Source organism: Drosophila gunungcola, unplaced genomic scaffold, assembly GCF_025200985.1.
Source record: "Drosophila gunungcola strain Sukarami unplaced genomic scaffold, Dgunungcola_SK_2 000040F, whole genome shotgun sequence".
Classification (NCBI taxonomy): Eukaryota; Metazoa; Arthropoda; class Insecta; order Diptera; family Drosophilidae; genus Drosophila; species Drosophila gunungcola.
In genome coordinates, this window is record NW_026453210.1 from 281,758 (window position 1) to 301,097 (window position 19,340).

Here is a 19,340-nt window from a genome sequence, read left to right on the forward strand (position 1 = left end):
GAAGCCTGCGGCTGACTCCTCGCATACCTTCAAGTTGTCTGGCGTCGAAAATCCTGTTTCGTACTTCAATATATATTTTCATTCTTTTCTCGGCTGGTAGAAATCTTAATTTATTAATCCCTAATCTATTTTGTTTATTAATAATATGTTGATAATTTTCTTCTCCCTTATCATCTACTTCCACGCAGGTTTCTGGCCCAAGCGTTGCTCGCCTGCTTTCGTCACGCTTGGTCGGCCGTTTTCCGAACAATTCGGACATGTCGGAGTAAAGTGTTCCGGTTTCCCACAACGGTAGCAAAATATTCTGCGTTCCTTGGCCACACAATCGCGAAATCCAGTTCCAACAACACATCCTCTGCTTGGTCAACAGGTGAGCCGCCTCTAAATCACCTCTTCTTCCTTGTCCTGCGACTCCGGTTCCGGTACGATTTCTTCGACTCTCTTTCCAGAGGACGAAAACTTCTGCGACGGGCGGTATGCTGGCCTGGGCTCTCGTCTGACAAAAGTGTCTTCCACTTCCAAGCATTCTTCGCGAAGCTGCTCCACGCTTCGTACCCTGACTGCGTAAACATACCGAGCGATATCCTCAGCGAGTCTTTTCTTAATCACCCGGATCATGTCGGACTCCGACATGGGTTGGGTAAGTCTGGTTGATAATCGCCTCATGGCTCCGAAATAATCCTCGACTGATTCCCCAGGTCTTTGTTGCCGTTCATGGAGAGCGCGTAGCCGCTCAAACTCACCACCGACGCCTCGAAATCTGGCCACAATTTCGTCCTTCAGATATTCCCAAACCTCGGGCGGTCGCTCACGAACAAATTGCCAATACCACTCGGCCGCTTTGCCCCTGACCAGGTGATGAAAATTGTCGAGGACCTCATCCCAGGAACACCGACTTTGCCTTCGAAGAAACTCGACCCGGAAAACAAAATCTTCCACCATCATTTTGTTTGGGTCTCCATCGAAGTATATCTCTCACTTTTCAACTCGTCCCCACCTCGTAAATCTACCCTCGGAATCCCTTTCCGCTTGCTGACGCAAGGCTCGACCGTCCTCGAATGTAGGAGATCTCTGGATGGGTTCGCTCTGCGCGGAATACTGATTTTCATCTAGGGATTGCGGACGTTGTGCATGCTGCGAAGCTGGAGGTACGCCTGTGGAATATTTTGACTTAGTTCCAGTGCTCCTCCTGTCCTTCTCGTCCTGACGGCTGCTATGCCTGCTATCACTTCCGTCCTTCGCTACCTCCTGCATCTGTAGCAACTCTACTTGTTGCTTCAATGGTCCCATTGCCTCGGTAACGGCAATCTTAACGACAGCGTTTGTCGCCTCTTCTTAAAACGGGAACGGGTCTTTAGAAGCCTGCGGCTGACTCCTCGCATACCTTCAAGTTGTCTGGCGTCGAAAATCCTGTTTCGTACTTCAATATATATTTTCATTCTTTCCTCGGCTGGTAGAAATCTTAATTTATTAATCCCTAATCTATTTTGTTTATTAATAATATGTTGATAATTTTCTTCTCCCTTATCATCTACTTCCACGCAGGTTTCTGGCCCAAGCGTTGCTCGCCTGCTTTCGTCACGCTTGGTCGGCCGTTTTCCGAACAATTCGGACATGTCGGAGTAAAGTGTTCCGGTTTCCCACAACGGTAGCAAAATATTCTGCGTTCCTTGGCCACACAATCGCGAAATCCAGTTCCAACAACACATCCTCTGCTTGGTCAACAGGTGAGCCGCCTCTAAATCACCTCTTCTTCCTTGTCCTGCGACTCCGGTTCCGGTACGATTTCTTCGACTCTCTTTCCAGAGGACGAAAACTTCTGCGACGGGCGGTATGCTGGCCTGGGCTCTCGTCTGACAAAAGTGTCTTCCACTTCCAAGCATTCTTCGCGAAGCTGCTCCACGCTTCGTACCCTGACTGCGTAAACATACCGAGCGATATCCTCAGCGAGTCTTTTCTTAATCACCCGGATCATGTCGGACTCCGACATGGGTTGGGTAAGTCTGGTTGATAATCGCCTCATGGCTCCGAAATAATCCTCGACTGATTCCCCAGGTCTTTGTTGCCGTTCATGGAGAGCGCGTAGCCGCTCAAACTCACCACCGACGCCTCGAAATCTGGCCACAATTTCGTCCTTCAGATCTTCCCAAACCTCGGGCGGTCGCTCACGAACAAATTGCCAATACCACTCGGCCGCTTTGCCCCTGACCAGGTGATGAAAATTGTCGAGGACCTCATCCCAGGAACACCGACTTTGCCTTCGAAGAAACTCGACCCGGAAAACAAAATCTTCCACCATCATTTTGTTTGGGTCTCCATCGAAGTATATCTCTCACTTTTCAACTCGTCCCCACCTCGTAAATCTACCCTCGGAATCCCTTTCCGCTTGCTGACGCAAGGCTCGACCGTCCTCGAATGTAGGAGATCTCTGGATGGGTTCGTTCTGCGCGGAATACTGATTTTCATCTAGGGATTGCGGACGTTGTGCATGCTGCGAAGCTGGAGGTACGCCTGTGGAATATTTTGACTTAGTTCCAGTGCTCCTCCTGTCCTTCTCGTCCTGCCGGCTGCTATGCCTGCTATCACTTCCGTCCTTCGCTACCTCCTGCATCTGTAGCAACTCTACTTGCTGCTTCAATGGTCCCATTGCCTCGGTAACGGCAATCATCATTTCCATAAACCCGCGCCGGATCTCCTCTTGCAAAGATCGGCTTATGGACTCCATCATTCCTCCTCGTTGCGTCTCCTGAGCCTGGGCTAAGGCCACATTGACAGCCGATGTGATTTCTGATGGCAGGACCTTCGATGCTACTGGCAAATTCCAGCTGTCATCGTCTCCTTCTTGTTGCTCCTTCCGAGGATTCCCTGGCGGAGGAGTCCTGTCTACCATTTTCCCCTTTGACCTTAAAAAATACTTGCTCATCAACTTTTTCTAATCTATCTCTACTTTTACTTATATTTATCTTTTAATTTTTTTATAGTTTTGAACCGGCTGCGCATCCACAACACACAATGACACCTCAAACAAAAATCCACAACTACAACAGGGAGGGAAAAACTCAACATTCACCGGAGCCAACTTCACCCCCGGATTTCAGTGTCTTCAATTTCCAGCACAAGTTTCTCGGTGAGCGCTGGTGACCATCCCATCTTCCACAAAAGACTAGGTGTCAAGGGCACTCGCCATTCTATTATCTATACTTCCCACTTACTTACATCACTAAATTTTTGTTCTAGGAGTGACGAACCGCCATAAGTGCAACGCGTGGCCGACTTCTCTAGTCCCCACGGGCCACTCACAGTCGAATCTTCACATCCTGACCTCATCACGGGTAAGTAAGGGAAGTTTTCCCTATTTGGACTATATCTGACTCCGGCTATTACTCTGCTCTATTTTCCAGGCGCTCGACTAGCACACCAGGCATCGGGATAGTCGCTAACTAGCCGAAGAAATATTTCCTGCCGAACCACCCTTCCCGAGCACCCTCTTCCGTTCGTCAGATAAGTACCAATCTCTTTCAACAAAAACATCTGACATTTACTTTGGAGTATCTTTGCTTCCAGATCCCCCCGGCACCGCGCTACTATGAGCCGACCATCAGGTCTTTCATAGGCCATCAGTCACCGAGGTACTCGAATCGCCAAGTCCCCTCCGATATCCTACCTCTCGGCTGGTTATTTAAAATTCCCACCGGAGTGCAATTCGCATCCTTACGACCCTTACGGATGATAGGATCAGCGAATCCACTCCTGCCTTTAAATTGGGCGCCATCTATTGTTACGGACCAGTCCATCTCGTGGTGGGATTCTTCCCAGCCCTCAGTCCGCACAATAGCCCAGCTGATCGGCCATCTCAGTCCGACGACATCATAACAAGATCAAATGTAAACAAAAATAAAATGCAAACAAAAATAAGATAAATAATGATACACATTGGACGTTACTGGAAACTTTACTTGCGCTGGACAAATTGGAGTTTAGGTGATGTACTCCGACACCCCCACCCCACCTGAGATCCGGCATGCATCCTTCGCCAAATCTCCCTTCCGCTGGCTACCGTCAGCCTACTCCAGGGTCAGTCTCATTTCCCCCTCCCCATAGACGAACACTTAGCACATCATCCTCACGTTACAATTTTATTATTAACCATAAACATTCATCTTCATTTCTTGCATTATATCTTCAGGTAACTTATCTCATTTATTTGCTTCCCCTTGCTACAGCTGCGATGCCAAATTCATACGAAAACACTTCCTTTGAAATTGATTCAAATTTTCATTACACCATTGTTGACCCACATACGAGTATATAAATATTGATTAGTTCATAATTATACAATTAAATTACCCTACCTATTTAGCGCTCCAACCAGGAGTTTAATATTGAGATCTTTTTATCTCGGGGTTTCTAAACTTATTAACATGAGACTTTTCTTTTTTCTACATTCGCATATAGTTGTGTAGGTTATTTACTTTACTCGTTAATTTACATCCCAACTGCTGCGAGACCTCCGCAAATTTACATAAGGTTTTGTTTTGTTAATGTAAATGTATATTCTTTTCCTTGTTTCCCTAAATTTTGATTATATCAAATTCCTTTTACTTACAAGTACTACTTATAATATTTAGAAATGTTCTATATAGAAATATGTTAATAAACAATATATGATATATGCATGTGGTATATATAAGTTTAGTGGTGCATAAATAATTCAATAAATTAACATATAAATTTAGATTAAGGTGGACGAACGAATTTTATTTAAATTATTGGGACGAAATTTTAAATAATATTAAGAGGGAGTATTTTAATTTAATATATTTAAAAACTATTTTAAGTCTTTCATCAATGCTGCGTTCATATTTTAACTTTTTGTAGAGCAATAATGATTTTATAGTTGACAAGAAAAAATTCAACAAAAAAATCCCGTGCCAGTGTGGTGCGGTGAAATCAACGGGTTTTAGGTATAGATTAAAGGAATAAATCTTCCTGTCGTGGTCCGGCCCGGAGCCGGTGGCACGTGGTCCAGATATCGTATAATTTATAATTTATTTCTTTTATTTATTAATTTATTTCGCCAACGGTGACCCTTACCGGAAAATTTTAGATTTACTTTCCCTTTTTTTTTATATTATATTTTTTTCTTTGGAACGGACTTACTTTTTCGTTGACGGTGCCTTCTTTTCCCGGTCCCGGCTGCCTGTCCTGTTTACGTCGTCCAAACTCGTCCCGTTTTCCCTTCCTGAAGATGTATATTATTTTATCTTGATACTACACTTAAGATTGATGGCCACTACCCCATCATCTAACTTACTTTTAATTTTATATTTTATTTTTCACTACAAATTTCCCGGACCACTTGCTGCTGTAAAAATTTTTGGGAACTCGTGGTGGCCTGATCCCATTCAGCCCTATATATACCCTCTGCCCAGCACCAGCATCACCCGATTTTTTTTTCTGATCCCTTTCTCGGTTTTTCGCCAACGGCATCATTTGCATCACGTAGCCGCTCTGCTCTCATTCAGCTATCGGCGTGGGTGCAGTTCCTCATGGTTTGGTGTGGGTGGAGATACTTCTGGAATTTAAGAGCGGATTAAGGTTCTCTTTCCTGATCGTCCACCAGAGCGCCTCTTACTTTCCACACTTCCTCTCCCTTTTTTGGCCCTGCCAACCTTTGAAAAACGGGTCACACTGCCATCTCCTAGGGCGATATTCCCCTATCGATAGCTTTCAATTCCAAACATTGAATTTAATTTTTTTTAGCTCAATGTCTACTGAACTAAATTTATTTTTATTTTGTTACTAAAATTTCTTAAGTTTCCAAAGAACGGATTTTGTTGTTTTTTTTTTTGCTTGAATTCATCATAATTTTAGTTTCAACAAATTAAAACTTTAGTACAAAGAACTATAACAACAATAAAGACTTTTAAAACAAGAAAGGAAGCAAACTTCGGCAAGCCGAAGTTCATATACCCTTGCAGCTATTGCAAAAATTAAATGTTATTGAAAACATTAAAATTATGATTGAATTGCGGATATGTTCAAAAACATTGAAGCTATGATGATTTTCAGCTCAATTATTCGATAGTTCCTATAGCAGCTAAATGATATCGTTATCCGATTTTAAAAAAAATTAAAAGCGTTATTCTGAACTGTCAAATTATTAATTAGTCAAAAACAATTTCTAAAAAATAAAACAAAATAAAAAAGTGAGGGTATTATAATTTCATTCAGAAGTTTGCAAAGCAGTGAAAGAGACATCTCCGACCCTATAATATATATGTATTCTGATCAGCATCACTAGTCGATCTAGCCATGTCCGTCTGTCCGTACTTCTGTCCGTCCGTCTGTCCGTCCGTTTCTACGCAAGCTAGTCCCTCAGTTTTAAAGCTATCTGCATGAAACTTTTCCAAAAGTTGTCTTTTTTATTGCAGGTAGTATATAAGTCGGAACGAGCCGGATCGGACTACTATAGCGTATAGCACTCATAGGAACATTCGGAAAGATAAATAAAAAAAATTTTAACTTTGTTTTTTTTTAATTTTTTAGTTCTTTGACATATAGCAATGGTTGAATATTTCAGAATTACGGTTTAAATTTTAATAGAATCGGACGACTATATCATATAGCTTTCATTTAAACAATAAAAATATTAAAAAAAATTTTTTTTAAATCTAACTTTTTTAATTTGTAATTTTTTTTAGAAATTCTTTTTGATTAATAAATAATATGACAGTTCAGAATTACGCTTTTAATTTTATTGAAATCGGATAACGATATCATAAAGCTGTCATAGGAACTTTCGAAAAATTAAGCTGCAAATCATCATAGCTTCATTGTTTTTAAACATACTCGCAATAAATCATAATTTTAACGATTTCAAGAATATTTAGTTAGCTGCAAGGGTATATGAACTTTGGCTTGCGGAAGATTGCTTCCTCTCTTGTTTTTAATTTTTTTTTTAATATTTTAATTGTTCTCACGGGAGCTTTATGTTGAAGTCGTCCGATTTTGTTGAAATTCATACCGTTATTTCGAAATATTTAAATATTACTATATGTCGATTAACTAAAAAAAAAATTAAAAAACAGCAAGTTATAATTTATTTTAATTTATTTTTTCGATTGTTCCCATGGGAGCTATATGCTATAGTCGTCCGATCCGGCTCGTTCCGACCTATATACTACCTGCAATAGACAGCAAACTTTTGCGAAAGTTTCATGCAGATAGCTTTAAAACTGAGAGACTAGTTTGCGTAGAAACGGACGGACAGACGGACATGGCCAGATCGACTCTCCTAGTGATGCTGATCAAGAATAAATACACTTTATAAGGTCGGAAACGTCACCTTCACTGCGTTGCAAATTTCTGACTGAAATTATAATACCCTCTGCTAGGGTATAAAAATTGTTTTTAGGTCGATGGTATCGTTATTATCGATTGCTTAGACTATCAAAATCGAAAATATCGAGCTCTATCCAGGAAACGGTGGAAGGAGGGCCTAGGTCTAGTGTGACCGTCTCCTTAAGAAAATACATACTTTCGATACATGTTCGTATTATACAGTATTGACACTTATTACCTAATTAATAGAATACTATATTCTCACTACTTTTACACATCCACCTTCCGATTTCAGCTGATCTGAACAGCTGTGGCTCGTCAAAACATAAAAAAAGTCAACAGGTCACCTATGTTTATGTTTTGATAAGTCAATCTTTGTTTATGTTTTGATGAGCCACAGCTGTTCAGACCAGCTGAAATCGGAAGGTTGATGTGCTCTGTGGAAACTGGAGTTCCACTTTTTCAAAAATCCCAACGGTTTTTCAGGAATGGACTGTGTGGAAAAAGGGCATTAGCGTCTATATTGGCACAACCTCTTTAAGGCGAGAAATTGGCAAAATTGTGGAGACCCGATATTTTAAATGCATATATTAAATACTTGCAGAGTTCTAATATTCTCATATCACATTTATATTGTTAGATATTTTAATTCTTAATAAATTTGCATTTAGAGATACTACAAATTAAAAACAGCCCTCGTGTTTCATTTTCAGTTGCTCTCCCAATCGCCGCTAAGTCACCGTTGCTGCTTTGACGCACATACAAAAAAATATTCACATTTAGAAATTGTCGATTAATCGATAAATATCATGAGTAGTGGAATTTTTGGAAAAGAGTACTTGATAACTTTGAGTTTTACCCGGAGTTTTAGTTTACAGATAAAATTAAAGACGATTTTGATATGGCTGATTGGGCTAAAAAAGCTGAAGACCAGGAAGTATCCAAGCTGGTATTAAGTATTTCAATTTAAATATTTGTATAAAATAATGTCGATTTAGTTATTTCAGGTCGATCAACTTAACATAGAATCTGATATTGCCTTTGCCCTGGAAAATAAATGTTCAAATTATGAATTAGCGGTTAATAAAATTGGTAACGAAAATGAGCCTGATGTCCCAGAGTAAGTTTTGATTGTCATGAAATAATTTACTAAATCCCACCGAATTCTGTCGTCCATTTCTTCGTTCAGCACTTAACGAAACTTTGACTTGACTCCAAAAAAAGCGACATAATACTTGGCATGGCCTGTCTATTACCCACACAATTATCAATAATGTCCTGAAAATTCTCACAAAATTGTTTAAACACGAAAATACATTAAGAATTTTAAAAATATTTTTTAAGAAAAAAATTGTGATTTGTGAAAAAAGGTCGTAGCATATTTCAACCAAGTAACAAATTCCACTTATAAAATTATTGTCCATTATAAAGTGTATAAATTAGAATATTAGTGAGATGAACGGCTGCTTCTCCTGTCCTCTCGGTGTAGGTAGACTTCAGGTCAACTCCTGCCTGTAGGCTGCTTCTCCTGTCTTCTCGGTGTAGGTAGACTTCAGGTCCACTGCTGCCTGTAGGCTGCTGGCTGCAGGCTGCTGGTTGTTGGCTGCAGGCCATTGATGATTACGTTTTGAGGGTAACTGCCCTTCGTTCACTGCTGGCCTAAAGACTCAGTCAGTGTTTAAATGATAAATTGTTTATCGGCGGTTGCCGGAGTTTGTTTTATGAGCGATGTGCTCTTTATTGAATCTAAATCAGAACTGAACTTAAAGCTAACAAAAAATGAAATTCATAGCGGCTACGCAAATATGCAGTGCTTGCCGGCTAGCACGAGCACCGCTGACGCGGCATTTGGCCGCTGCTGGGCTTCGGTCATTCGGTCGTCGCCTTCGTCCGGTTAGCTACTTAGTAAACTACTCCCCCCTCAAGATTGAGGCCGCCCTCGGCCGACCCTAGTCACCCTTCTTAGTTGGACCGCATATCTTCTGGCACGGGTGAGTCGCATGTAGGTTAGGCCGACACAAATCAACGCGCAACATATTACTTCTGTAATTAGCGCTACCATGTGTGTCTGATTGGTGTTGATATTATTTCCGAACTTCTGAATGTATTCCAGGTTACGTTCACTCAAGCGGTGAAGGTTGGGGAGGCTCAGAGTACCAGTGTTTCGTTTACTGTGACGCGCTCATTAAACTCGTACTTGCGCTGATTGATCATTGATGATGATAATTCGCTCATCGACATAAATGATCGAATGTAAATCGCTTGGTTGGGTCTCGCAGTGCGCAACTCCACCTGCGTGGAGCTCTCGGGCGCATGTGGTCTCCGCTGAAAGTCGGCATTTAATGATGAAGTGCAATATGTTAACAGACTGGAGAATTTTCACGGCCGCTACGGACAAAATATCTTTAATAGGAGTGTCGGTGGGCTCCTCCATCCAAAAACTTTCTAGATCTGCGTGATTTAATATGTTTGGGCGACTATGTTTACTTTAGCAAGCGAGATTGCCATCATTAAAATTTGAAGTTCCATTGTTAACATTCGATTTCTGGAGAGCAATGTTTCATATAAATGGCCAGTGCCCACTTGTGAACCCTTTGCCACTTTCAGGATTTGATTTGTGGTTGACGTTAATTCATTAATTTGACTTTGTATTCTGGTATTTATTTCTATTTGAATATTTTTTGAATTGATTAATTGTGTTTCTGTAAATTTAATTATTTCTAAATCCCCGGGGTCCGCAGTGCCTGCTACGACTTTTAACATTGATCCTAAAAAGTCTAAACTCCTGGCTACTCTGTGGTGCACGCCTAACGAGTCGAGCAGGTCGCGGAGGTGAGCTGTATCCACATTCAAAAGCTTTCTCATGTGTGACTGGGGGAACATATCGCTCATATTGTCTGTTTCTTCTACTACGCGCCTGTATACTGAAAGGTTCGCTGAATGTCTAATGGATGCAAAGTCCATTATGTATGTACTTGGCTTGTGAATATTCGGTGATGGGCGCCGACGCCATGGTTAAGGAGAAGAGGATTGGGATGATTTTGAACCTGTGGAATGAATTCGGAGCTATATTTTTGTTCATGACATGGTTGCCCACCACCAACGGAAATTAACTTAACCTTAAAAAAGTATTCTATCAGCTATGCTTATAGCTAGTAAAACTTTGTGCCAAGTGGCATAAAAGGAAAAAAAAAGGTAAAAAACTTTTTTTATTTGATGTTGTCTTTGTGGACCACCCTCCCCTTGATGAGGACTGTGGTCCCCAGGTCCGCTTCTACGGCTTTCTCATGGTGTGAGTTTATTGCCAAGGCTTCGGTTTGACTTAACCAAGACTTTTCGCCGACCTCGAATACCCTGTTTTGTCGGGAGACATTTTCCCTGGCCCTAAGTGTGTCCTGGGCCCTTATGATCCTATTTTGTATTTCCGTTTGCCGATCGTCCGGATGCACCTCCACCACGTCGACTGGTCGTTTGTTGATGACCGAATGAATCGACTTGTTATATTTGGTGGCGGCCAACAAAATTACTTCCACAGTATCATTAAAACCTTTGTCGATTTTCAAACAATATGCGAGTTCCGACAGGGTGCTGTGAACGCAGCACCGTTTGAGAGTCTATGGAGGGGTGGTGCGTTTGCAATGCTTACACCAAAATGGTTCTCGAGCATAGTTGAGATTGTGTGCGACTTTAATGATGGTTCATTATCGCAATAGACTACCTTAGCCCTTGGGAAAATATTCATTAGTTGTAATATGGCCGGTTTAAGGTTCTTAATTGTCCTTGAGTGGACATGCTGCACCACAGCGAATTTTGAAAATTTGTCAACGCAGTTGAGCAAGTATTTTTTATCTGTACAGAACATGTCAATATGAAGCATTTCTCCTACGTGAGAGGGGGTCGGCGTCTCGCTGAGCTCATGTTTTTTTGGGTGCCTGTCGTATTTGGCTTTTGCGCAGGTCTTGCAAATTCCTACGATCTCGGCAGCTAATTTGGACATTTTTGGGAAGTAGTACTCGGAGAGTACCTGTTGTACTCTAATAGGGCGTCCTTTTTGGGACCAAATCCATAGGCCGAGTCATCTGTTGTTAGATCAAATGCCTTCTTATAATCAGGGTATCTTAGCATCACATCTTCAGATGCCAAGATATTTCGCAGCTTCTAAAACGCCTTTTGCTGCGCTTCAGAGAACTGAACTGGAATTTTCCGTGACCTGTGTCTATTAACAGTTCCATTTTCCCCTTTTAGGATATCAGAAAAAGGTCTCGCTATAGCTGCAAAATCCTTTATAAAACATCTATATTAGTTCGCCAGGCCGAGGAACGACCTGACTTCGAATACAGACTTTGGTTCCGGAAAGTCTTTAATGGCCCTGACCTTTTCTGGATCAGTCATTGCGCCATCACTGGTTACTATGAACCCTAAAAAAATCACAATTTTTTTGAAGAAGCTCGATTTTTCTACTGACACCCTCATGATTGCTTCGTAAAAGTTCTTTAGAACCCAATCTACATGTGTGACGTGGGATTGTGCATATACGTAGAAAAATTTGCCGATTTTTTCTCGCAAAATGTCGTCGATTGTCCTCTGAAATATGCTGGCCGCATTTTCCAGACCAAAAGGGAGCCTTCAAAATTCATATTTTCCCCCGTGATAACCCGACTTAAAAACCAACGTTTTGAAATATTTGGCCTTGCCTAAGTTCCCAAATATCATAGAGATATTTGGCATGGGGTACTTGTCGGATTTGTTTTTTCGTTAAGTTTGCGAGAGTCAATTACTAGTCGCATGTTCTTGTTGCCCTCTTCATCAGTTCCCTTTTTGTCTACTACCCATATTGGGTTGTTGTAAGGAGCCGTTGATTTTTGGATTATTCCGTTACTCAACAGATTTTGTATTTCTTTGTTGACAAAGTCGGCAGCCCCCACAGGGTAAGGATACAATTTTGCATAAATGGGGTCTTCGTTTTCTGTCCTAATTGTAGCTACCACCGATGTGTTATAAAGTAGTGCTTCATCTGGATTAGCAAAAGCATTTCCTTAAGTATTTTTTTAAAAACGCGCCTTTTATCAAGGGCGGTGCAATCTATATTGGTAAAATTTACATCAGTGCACGTATGGAATGATATTTGTTCCGCTTCCGTACCCCATTTGAGCTGGCTGGAAGCTAAACAGAGAGATGCCCCTGCCTGTGTTAACAAGTCGAAGCCGATTATCCCATCAAACATAAATTAGTCTGGTAATATAAAGGTCGCTTTTATGTTAAATAGCGATATGAGACTTTTTTTTTAATAGTAGTCACACTGTGAATGGAATGGATTGTGAAGGGGGAAATTACTGGGCGGACACCTTTTAAACATTTATGCGGTCGAATAAAATTTTTAGATGCGCCCGTGTCAATTAGGAACTTCATGTGTACCCCTGATAATCTTCGTCCGATGACAGGTAGCAGGGATTTTCCCCTAAAAAATTCACTAAATCTGAATCATATTCGCAAAAAGCATCATCGTTAATCTCTTCTATTGGGCTGGACGCAGTGTTGGCGTAAGATTTTCCTGCCTGATCTGAGCCTTGGGTGACGTGGTTTACCCTTTGCTGTTTTCTAGGGGCGCTTGTGCGCTCGGAAGTTGCCGGTCTCCTACTCTGATAAGTGTGATCTTGGGCAGGAGGGCAAACCTTTGCTCCGATATGCTCAGCAATCTGTTAATGCGCGGGTCAGGATGTATCTGCGCTTTAACTTGTTTGGTATTATAAGGATTTATATTAATACCTAACTGGGGGTCTGTTTGGGAAGAATTTTTATCTTGCTGGCGCCTTTGCGCCTTTAAACTCATCTTACGGTCCCTATCTTCCTGACTTCTCGCAAAAGTGGTTGCGAAAAGGTATCTCTTGTGGTTAGATTCCACCTCTTGCGCCAGGGCTAGGGCCGATGGCATGTCTTTCGGCTTTGCCGAGGAAAGTACATCCGGGAGATTCCGCTTCAGGCCTGATATGAATACCCTCAAAGCGTCATTTCGGAACATATTCACTTTGTTTGTGAGCAGTGTCAGCTTGTTTTCTACCTCATCGTAGTATTGACTCTGACTTTACTTCTTATGATGATCACTGCCTGATAATAGCGTGAACTACCATTGTATCGTCAGTAGGCAGCGGTGGCGGCTTGCCTCCATGAAACATATGACTCTTGTGCCCCCGCAAATTCGGGAAGGCACTTGGCAGCGTCTAGGTGCTTGCTGCATTGAACTGTATCCCTAATTTCTATGGCTGCATAAACCTTAATTTCTGGCGTTCGGGACGCGGTGGCACTTGGCTGGTCAATGAAGCGATTATTTGTTTGAACTCCCGTTCTTTTTTTAAATTTGCGGCGGCCTGGGCCAGGGCGTTGTCAATAGCCGCCTGAACTACTACCCTAAGTTGTTCAGGATCCATGGGGTCTACAATTTCGCCCGTTAGGGGGTTTCCTCGCCTGTTTTTCTGAGTGAAAGCTCGAAGGAGCTCTTCACTATCTGACCCTGAATCGCTAGCGTACTGCTTGACGTTTCTATACTTAGAAAATAATGAGTTCATATACGCACACAAAAGAACTAAGAAACGGGGACACAGAGCCGCCAAAATGAGGGCTCGTATTTCGCCACTATATAGTCCTCCTAGTCAATTTTAAGGGAAGTAGATACTTGTACCCTTGCATAACAATTAGTGTAGTGGTAAATATATAAAAATAATAATATAGTAAATTATATGAGATATAGTTTATTTACCTATATCTCATATAACTGACTATAGCTGACACACAGCCTCGACTCATAGTAAAAATAGTTCAATATATTTTTTTGTTAATCAAATTCCGAATTTTATCTGGCTCCGAGCCGTTTTACTTTCGTAGTATTTTTTATTAATTTGCTTAAATTTGCAGATTGGTTAGAAAATACTAAAGTGAGGGGTGCACTTTCATTTTATTTATTGTGGTTTCTTCCTCAAAGATAAAATTTTTCATCCAAAATCTCCGCGAAACCGTTTAGTTTTTATTGTTGAGTGCTAATTAGAATATTAGTGAAATGAACGGTAGCTTATCCTGTCCTCTCGGTGTAGGTAGATGTCAGGTCCACTGCTGCCTGTAAGCTGCTGGCTGCTGGTTGTTAGCTGTTGGCTGCAGGCTGCTGGTTGTTGGTTGTTGGCTGCTGGCTGCAGGCTGCTGGTTGTTGGTTGTTGGCTGCTGGCTCTTAGCCGGCTGGCCTAAGAATTCCCAAATGATGATTTAAAGGTTAAGTTGGGAGGGTAACTGCCCTCCGTTCACTGCTGGCCTAAAGATCAGTCAGTGTTCAAATGATAAATTGTTTAACGGCGGTTGCCGGAGTTTGTTTTATGAGCGATGTGCTCTTTTTTTGAATCTAAATCAGAACTGAACTTAAAGCTAACAAAAAATGAAATTCATAGCGGCCACGCAAATATGCAGTGCTTGCCGGCCATGGACGAGCATCCGGCCAAATGCCGCTTCAGCGGTTTTGGCCGCTGCTGGGCTTCAGACATTCGGTCATCGCATCCGTCCGGTTAGCTACTTAGTTAACTTATTTACACAAATCGTATTACAATCTTGCTATTGTTTCAAAAGTTTGACGAAAACCTTATGCCAAGATTTAATCTAGGGGCCACCGTACAGCAAAGTGGTGGCAGCGTCATGTTTTAGGCCTGTATGTCGGACTGCAAACATTTATTGTTATGTAGCTAAGAATCTGCAATTAAGATATATATATTTATCCTGAACAATAATTGGTTACAAAATTCTGGGAATAACAATATTTAATTTAACTAAAGTGGTGGCCGGCAAATGCATATCTCCGGAGAATAGGCTAAGGACAAGCCGGCAGAGCAGCAACAGTATAACAGTATAAAACCGAAATCCCCAGTCGGATGTGTTTTCAGGATATGTTCTTTCACGCTTATTTTCACAATGCCTTTCAGATCCCTGAAACTCCCTTTCCTTTTTGTTCGAGACGGGACAAGATGCAAGCCTTCTTTTAGAACCGATCTAAGAACGAAACTTAATGCGTTCCATTATAAGGTAGTTTCAACTTCCGAAACTCTCGACTTTCCCTTCCATTTGTACTTTACGAAGGAAGCATTCTACAGCGCACTGTTAGAATGAACTCAGAAACATTCCTCGGGAAGCAATGCTTAACACATCTTATGAATGAAAATTGATTCCTTCCAGAAGAACACATTTACAAATTCCAAAACATGCCTTCTAATAGTCTTAATCAAGAATGCAAATATTATCGTTCCCAAAAAAGCTATTGGGAACCGTTCCATTTTTTAATTACAATTTGTATTTTTTTAATTAGTTTTAAATAAATATTTGATTTAAAATTTATTGATTTATTCCGGATAGTTTACTTCCTCTTTCATATTTTTGGCCATACTTTTAGCTTAATGGTCGGTGTAGCGGTAGTCCTTTGTGACTCTGCAAATATAATAATTAGAAAATTATAATGCTTGTCAGCTAACACTATGTATAAATAAATTACATTTTTGTTTTTACTCAAAAGTGTAAAGAACTAAAAAAAATAAAAAAATTGACACTTGATTGAGCAAAAATTAAACGATATCACAAAGAAGGAAATATCTAATTTTATTAAAATATGATTGTAAGTTTGTAAAACACTTACCGAATAATGTCTCATTCAAATGGGTGTAGTACGCAAAACCTTTCCTGTCCCTAGTACCGCCGTAGTTGAGGTCCATTATTGAACTGGGTCTTAAAATCCTACTTATGTTCCTTGGCAAATTGTCCTCCAATAGAGTTTTGAATAAAGCAATTTTAAAAATAAAAATAATTAATATAGTTCTTAAATATAAATGAGTTGAAAGCTGATTTCCTGTTTACGAAAAGTTTTACCTTTTTTGAACAGACATGTTTAAGCTTCTTGTAAAACAGGAAATGTGAGAAAAATGTGAAAAAAAAACAATTTTTTGAAAATGCTTCTAATTTATAAATTAATTAACAGTGTGTAACAAAGGAGTTTATACTACTGTATCATTGAAGAGAATGTAAACATATTTGATCAACAAAAAATGATTCTGCTTCACTGTTCCAATTACAATCAGTCAGAAGAATGCCCAAAGATAAACTGGTGTATCAAAAAAACTATTTAAATTAGAAAATATGTGGCCTTCAACAATGAAACCATTATCTTTTTTAAACAATTTTGAAATTTTAAATGAGATATTAGGATTGATGCAACAAATATTATTCGGCATCTTGATGGAAATCATAAAATTGCTAAAAATGTATTGATTAATATTTCCAAATCTATCAATTCTTTCCCCAGTTCATTTTTCTTCTACAGTTTTTTGCACACACAATTTCAACATTTTATGCGGTTTCTTGACGTTTCGTTTGACTTTTAGTAAGAAATTTTCAAATTTATACGCTGTAAATGAATTTATGTACACAAGTTCACGGACGCAATTAGTTAAATGTAACAAATTGTGGACGTTATATGATAATGATTCTTTTGGATATATATCTTTCTAAAATTTTGGACGAATCAATTCACTACTAGTCTGAGGGTTCCAATGGTAATTTATAATAAGAAGTGATCTATACGCGCACACAAGAAGCAGGAAGTGGTAATAACACTCATCAAAAATTTTATTTTTTAATAAAACTTTATTTAAATTTGTTTGTAATTGAGAAATTTTTGATGAATCTTCTTTTTTTATTTTGAAATTAATAGTTTTTTTGTCAACAATTAAATTAATAATTTATTTAGCGACACCTAAGTCAATCAAAGTCGAGAGGAAAGCAGTAATTATATTAAATGAAATTTGTTTGATTAAACGTGATTTATTTTGGTAAAATGGCAAGTGATGTGCTAATAGGAAGACCTGAAACTTCACTATAAACAGTTACATGGCTAATACGTTTTCCAACTTGATTGCATTTCATGCAACCACACATAAACGATCTTTCGGGGTCATCACAGATAAAAGATGAAGATACGACACGTTTGTCACCAATTTTATGGGGAAATCAGAAAGTTTTATCAGCTCAGATACAAAATCGCTCATATATTCGTCTACATAAGCTGGCTTTCGACTACCAACGCAATCAAAAACACATCACTGCTGGGATATTTTAAAAGTATCCTAAAATTGGCCACAAATTTGTATTTGAATTTTTATTATAACTCCAAACTATTTTGGAGTTATCTACGAGCTTATCTTCTATAAATCCCAAATAATTTGGAATGCCAATGTGAGTGTAGTGACCAGGTCTAACACTACGGATAACCGTCTAATAACATTATTATTATGGTACTTTCTAATAATTTTTCACGGAGATTACGTTTTTATTTTCGCAATCAACAAATGCATAATTAAGAACTGCGTCATAGGTGTCATATTCAAAATAAATATTTGACCGAATCGGACTTAAAAATATTTCTGCATTCATTCCAGAATTATTTTTTTTCTCAAAAGTAAGAGCTCTAGCAGCCGATTGCTGAAGCTCTTCCTTTTGTTTTTTCGTTAAACGGTGAACATTTGACCGCGACATTCCCCTTATTTTAAATTATATTAGTTTTGTTTATTTTTTAAAATATATTTCTTCAAGAAAATTATTAATTTTTTATATTTATGTAATGAGTAATTTTTTAAATTTATGTTTATTTTTTCTAATAAAACACCAATAGTATGTAGATGTAGGTCAACCCTAAACAGAAGTAAAAGGAAGAAAGAAAAAAGAGAGCACACAAATAAACGAAACGACTTCATAAAACACAAAATTTAAATTTATAAAATACATATAAATTACCTTTTGTTTTGAAATTTGTTTCTTATGGAATTAAAGATAAAAAATATTCAAAACGCATTAGTTCAATTTGCACACGAAAATGTATTCTTTATAAAATAACACAAGTCTTATAGAATTAATTTGTGTACTTTTTCACTAACAACCACACATATTTGGAACATTTATTAAATTTGTTTTGACCGTACACTGTATATTAGTACATAATAAAAGTGTTTATAAATTGTTTGGCACAGTTTCACTTTGCATGTGTCTAGATTTTTTCTTCTTCTTGTTGTATTCACATAATTAAATTCCATTTTGAATTACCACACTATACTTACTTGAAAATTTAAACCGCAAAGAATATATTAATTTCACTTATCACTGAGGCACCAGCTATTTCAATTGAAAATCAAAATGCAAGTGCCTCTTCCCTTTTGTTTTTGTTTTTTCTTTTAAGAGTACCGTTTTGTTCGGTTACTCCTTGTGATTACAGTGGCGGAGGAATGTATAGCAGCGGAAAATGTAAAATAATAATTCTAAACAAAATCACGCTTTGATAAAAAATTACTAATTGTGTATATATTATTCATAAAATTAAAATGTATAAAAATAATGCTTAATATTAAAATGTATATAAACTGCTTCAAATTAATAGTCTTCTAATATAATAAAAAATATACTAAATATTATTATTAATAAAATTAAATATTAATATTTTTTACAGAATTAATTTTAGCAAATTTTTAACAAGTCATTTACAACCAACCTAACAAAGCGTTCAGATATTTTTTCATAGATAAAAAGTGCATATATTTACGCCCCTGTGTATAATAAATTGGTCTTCCATTTTTCTGTTCACTCCGAAACTAGACTTCTTTTTGCGTTCTTTAGTAAGCGAGGTTTTCGTTCAAAACACGATCTCAAAAGTATCGGACAATCGGCAGCGTTCGGGTTTCAGCTTTTGGTTTATATGCAAACTAGTCTCTCAGTTTTAAAGCTATCTGCATGAAACTTTCCCAAATGTTGTCTTTCTATTGCAGGTAGTATATAAGTCGGAACGAGCCGGATCGGACGACTATAGCATATAGCTCCCATAGGAACAATCGGAAAAATAAATGAAAAAAAATTATAACTTTGCTGTTTTTTAATTTTTTGTTTAGTTCTTCGAGATATAGTAATGGTTTAATATTTCAGAATTACGGTTT

The 19,340-nt window shown here is 38.8% G+C and overlaps 2 protein-coding genes across 3 annotated transcripts in view; one reads left to right on the plus strand and one right to left on the minus strand.

The window, feature by feature from the left end:
• Positions 1-381: 381 nt before the first annotated feature.
• On the minus strand, positions 382-1,290 carry LOC128263987 (activity-regulated cytoskeleton-associated protein-like). The gene is made up of 2 exons (XM_052999271.1): positions 998-1,290; positions 382-901 (listed from the first exon to the last, which is right to left on the minus strand). Exons 1-2 carry the CDS (start codon positions 1,288-1,290, stop codon positions 382-384), a joined length of 813 nt encoding a protein of 270 aa, XP_052855231.1.
• Positions 1,291-8,134: 6,844 nt separating this feature from the next.
• LOC128263976 (DEAD-box helicase Dbp80) overlaps positions 8,135-19,340 on the plus strand; it is a 283,996-nt gene continuing 272,790 nt past the window's right edge. The window contains exons 1-2 of one of the 2 annotated variants that reach the window (XM_052999261.1): positions 8,135-8,293; positions 8,343-8,464. In XM_052999261.1, coding sequence (XP_052855221.1) covers positions 8,246-8,293; positions 8,343-8,464 — 170 coding nt within the window. In that variant the 5' untranslated portion in view covers positions 8,135-8,245. The remainder of the gene's footprint in view (positions 8,294-8,342; positions 8,465-19,340) is intronic. The other variant, XM_052999262.1, reaches the window with a different exon arrangement.

What these genes read in the sequence shown, in the direction of transcription:
- LOC128263987 (XM_052999271.1), bottom strand. Translation starts at nt 1,290, where the DNA reads ATGGGACCATTGAAGCAACAAGTAGAGTTGCTACAGATGCAGGAGGTA. An exon ending in TCCGAGGGTAGATTTACGAG is followed by an intron (nt 902 to 997) that starts GTGGGGACGAGT and finishes GTTTCTTCGAAG; the next exon opens with GCAAAGTCGGTGTTCCTGGG.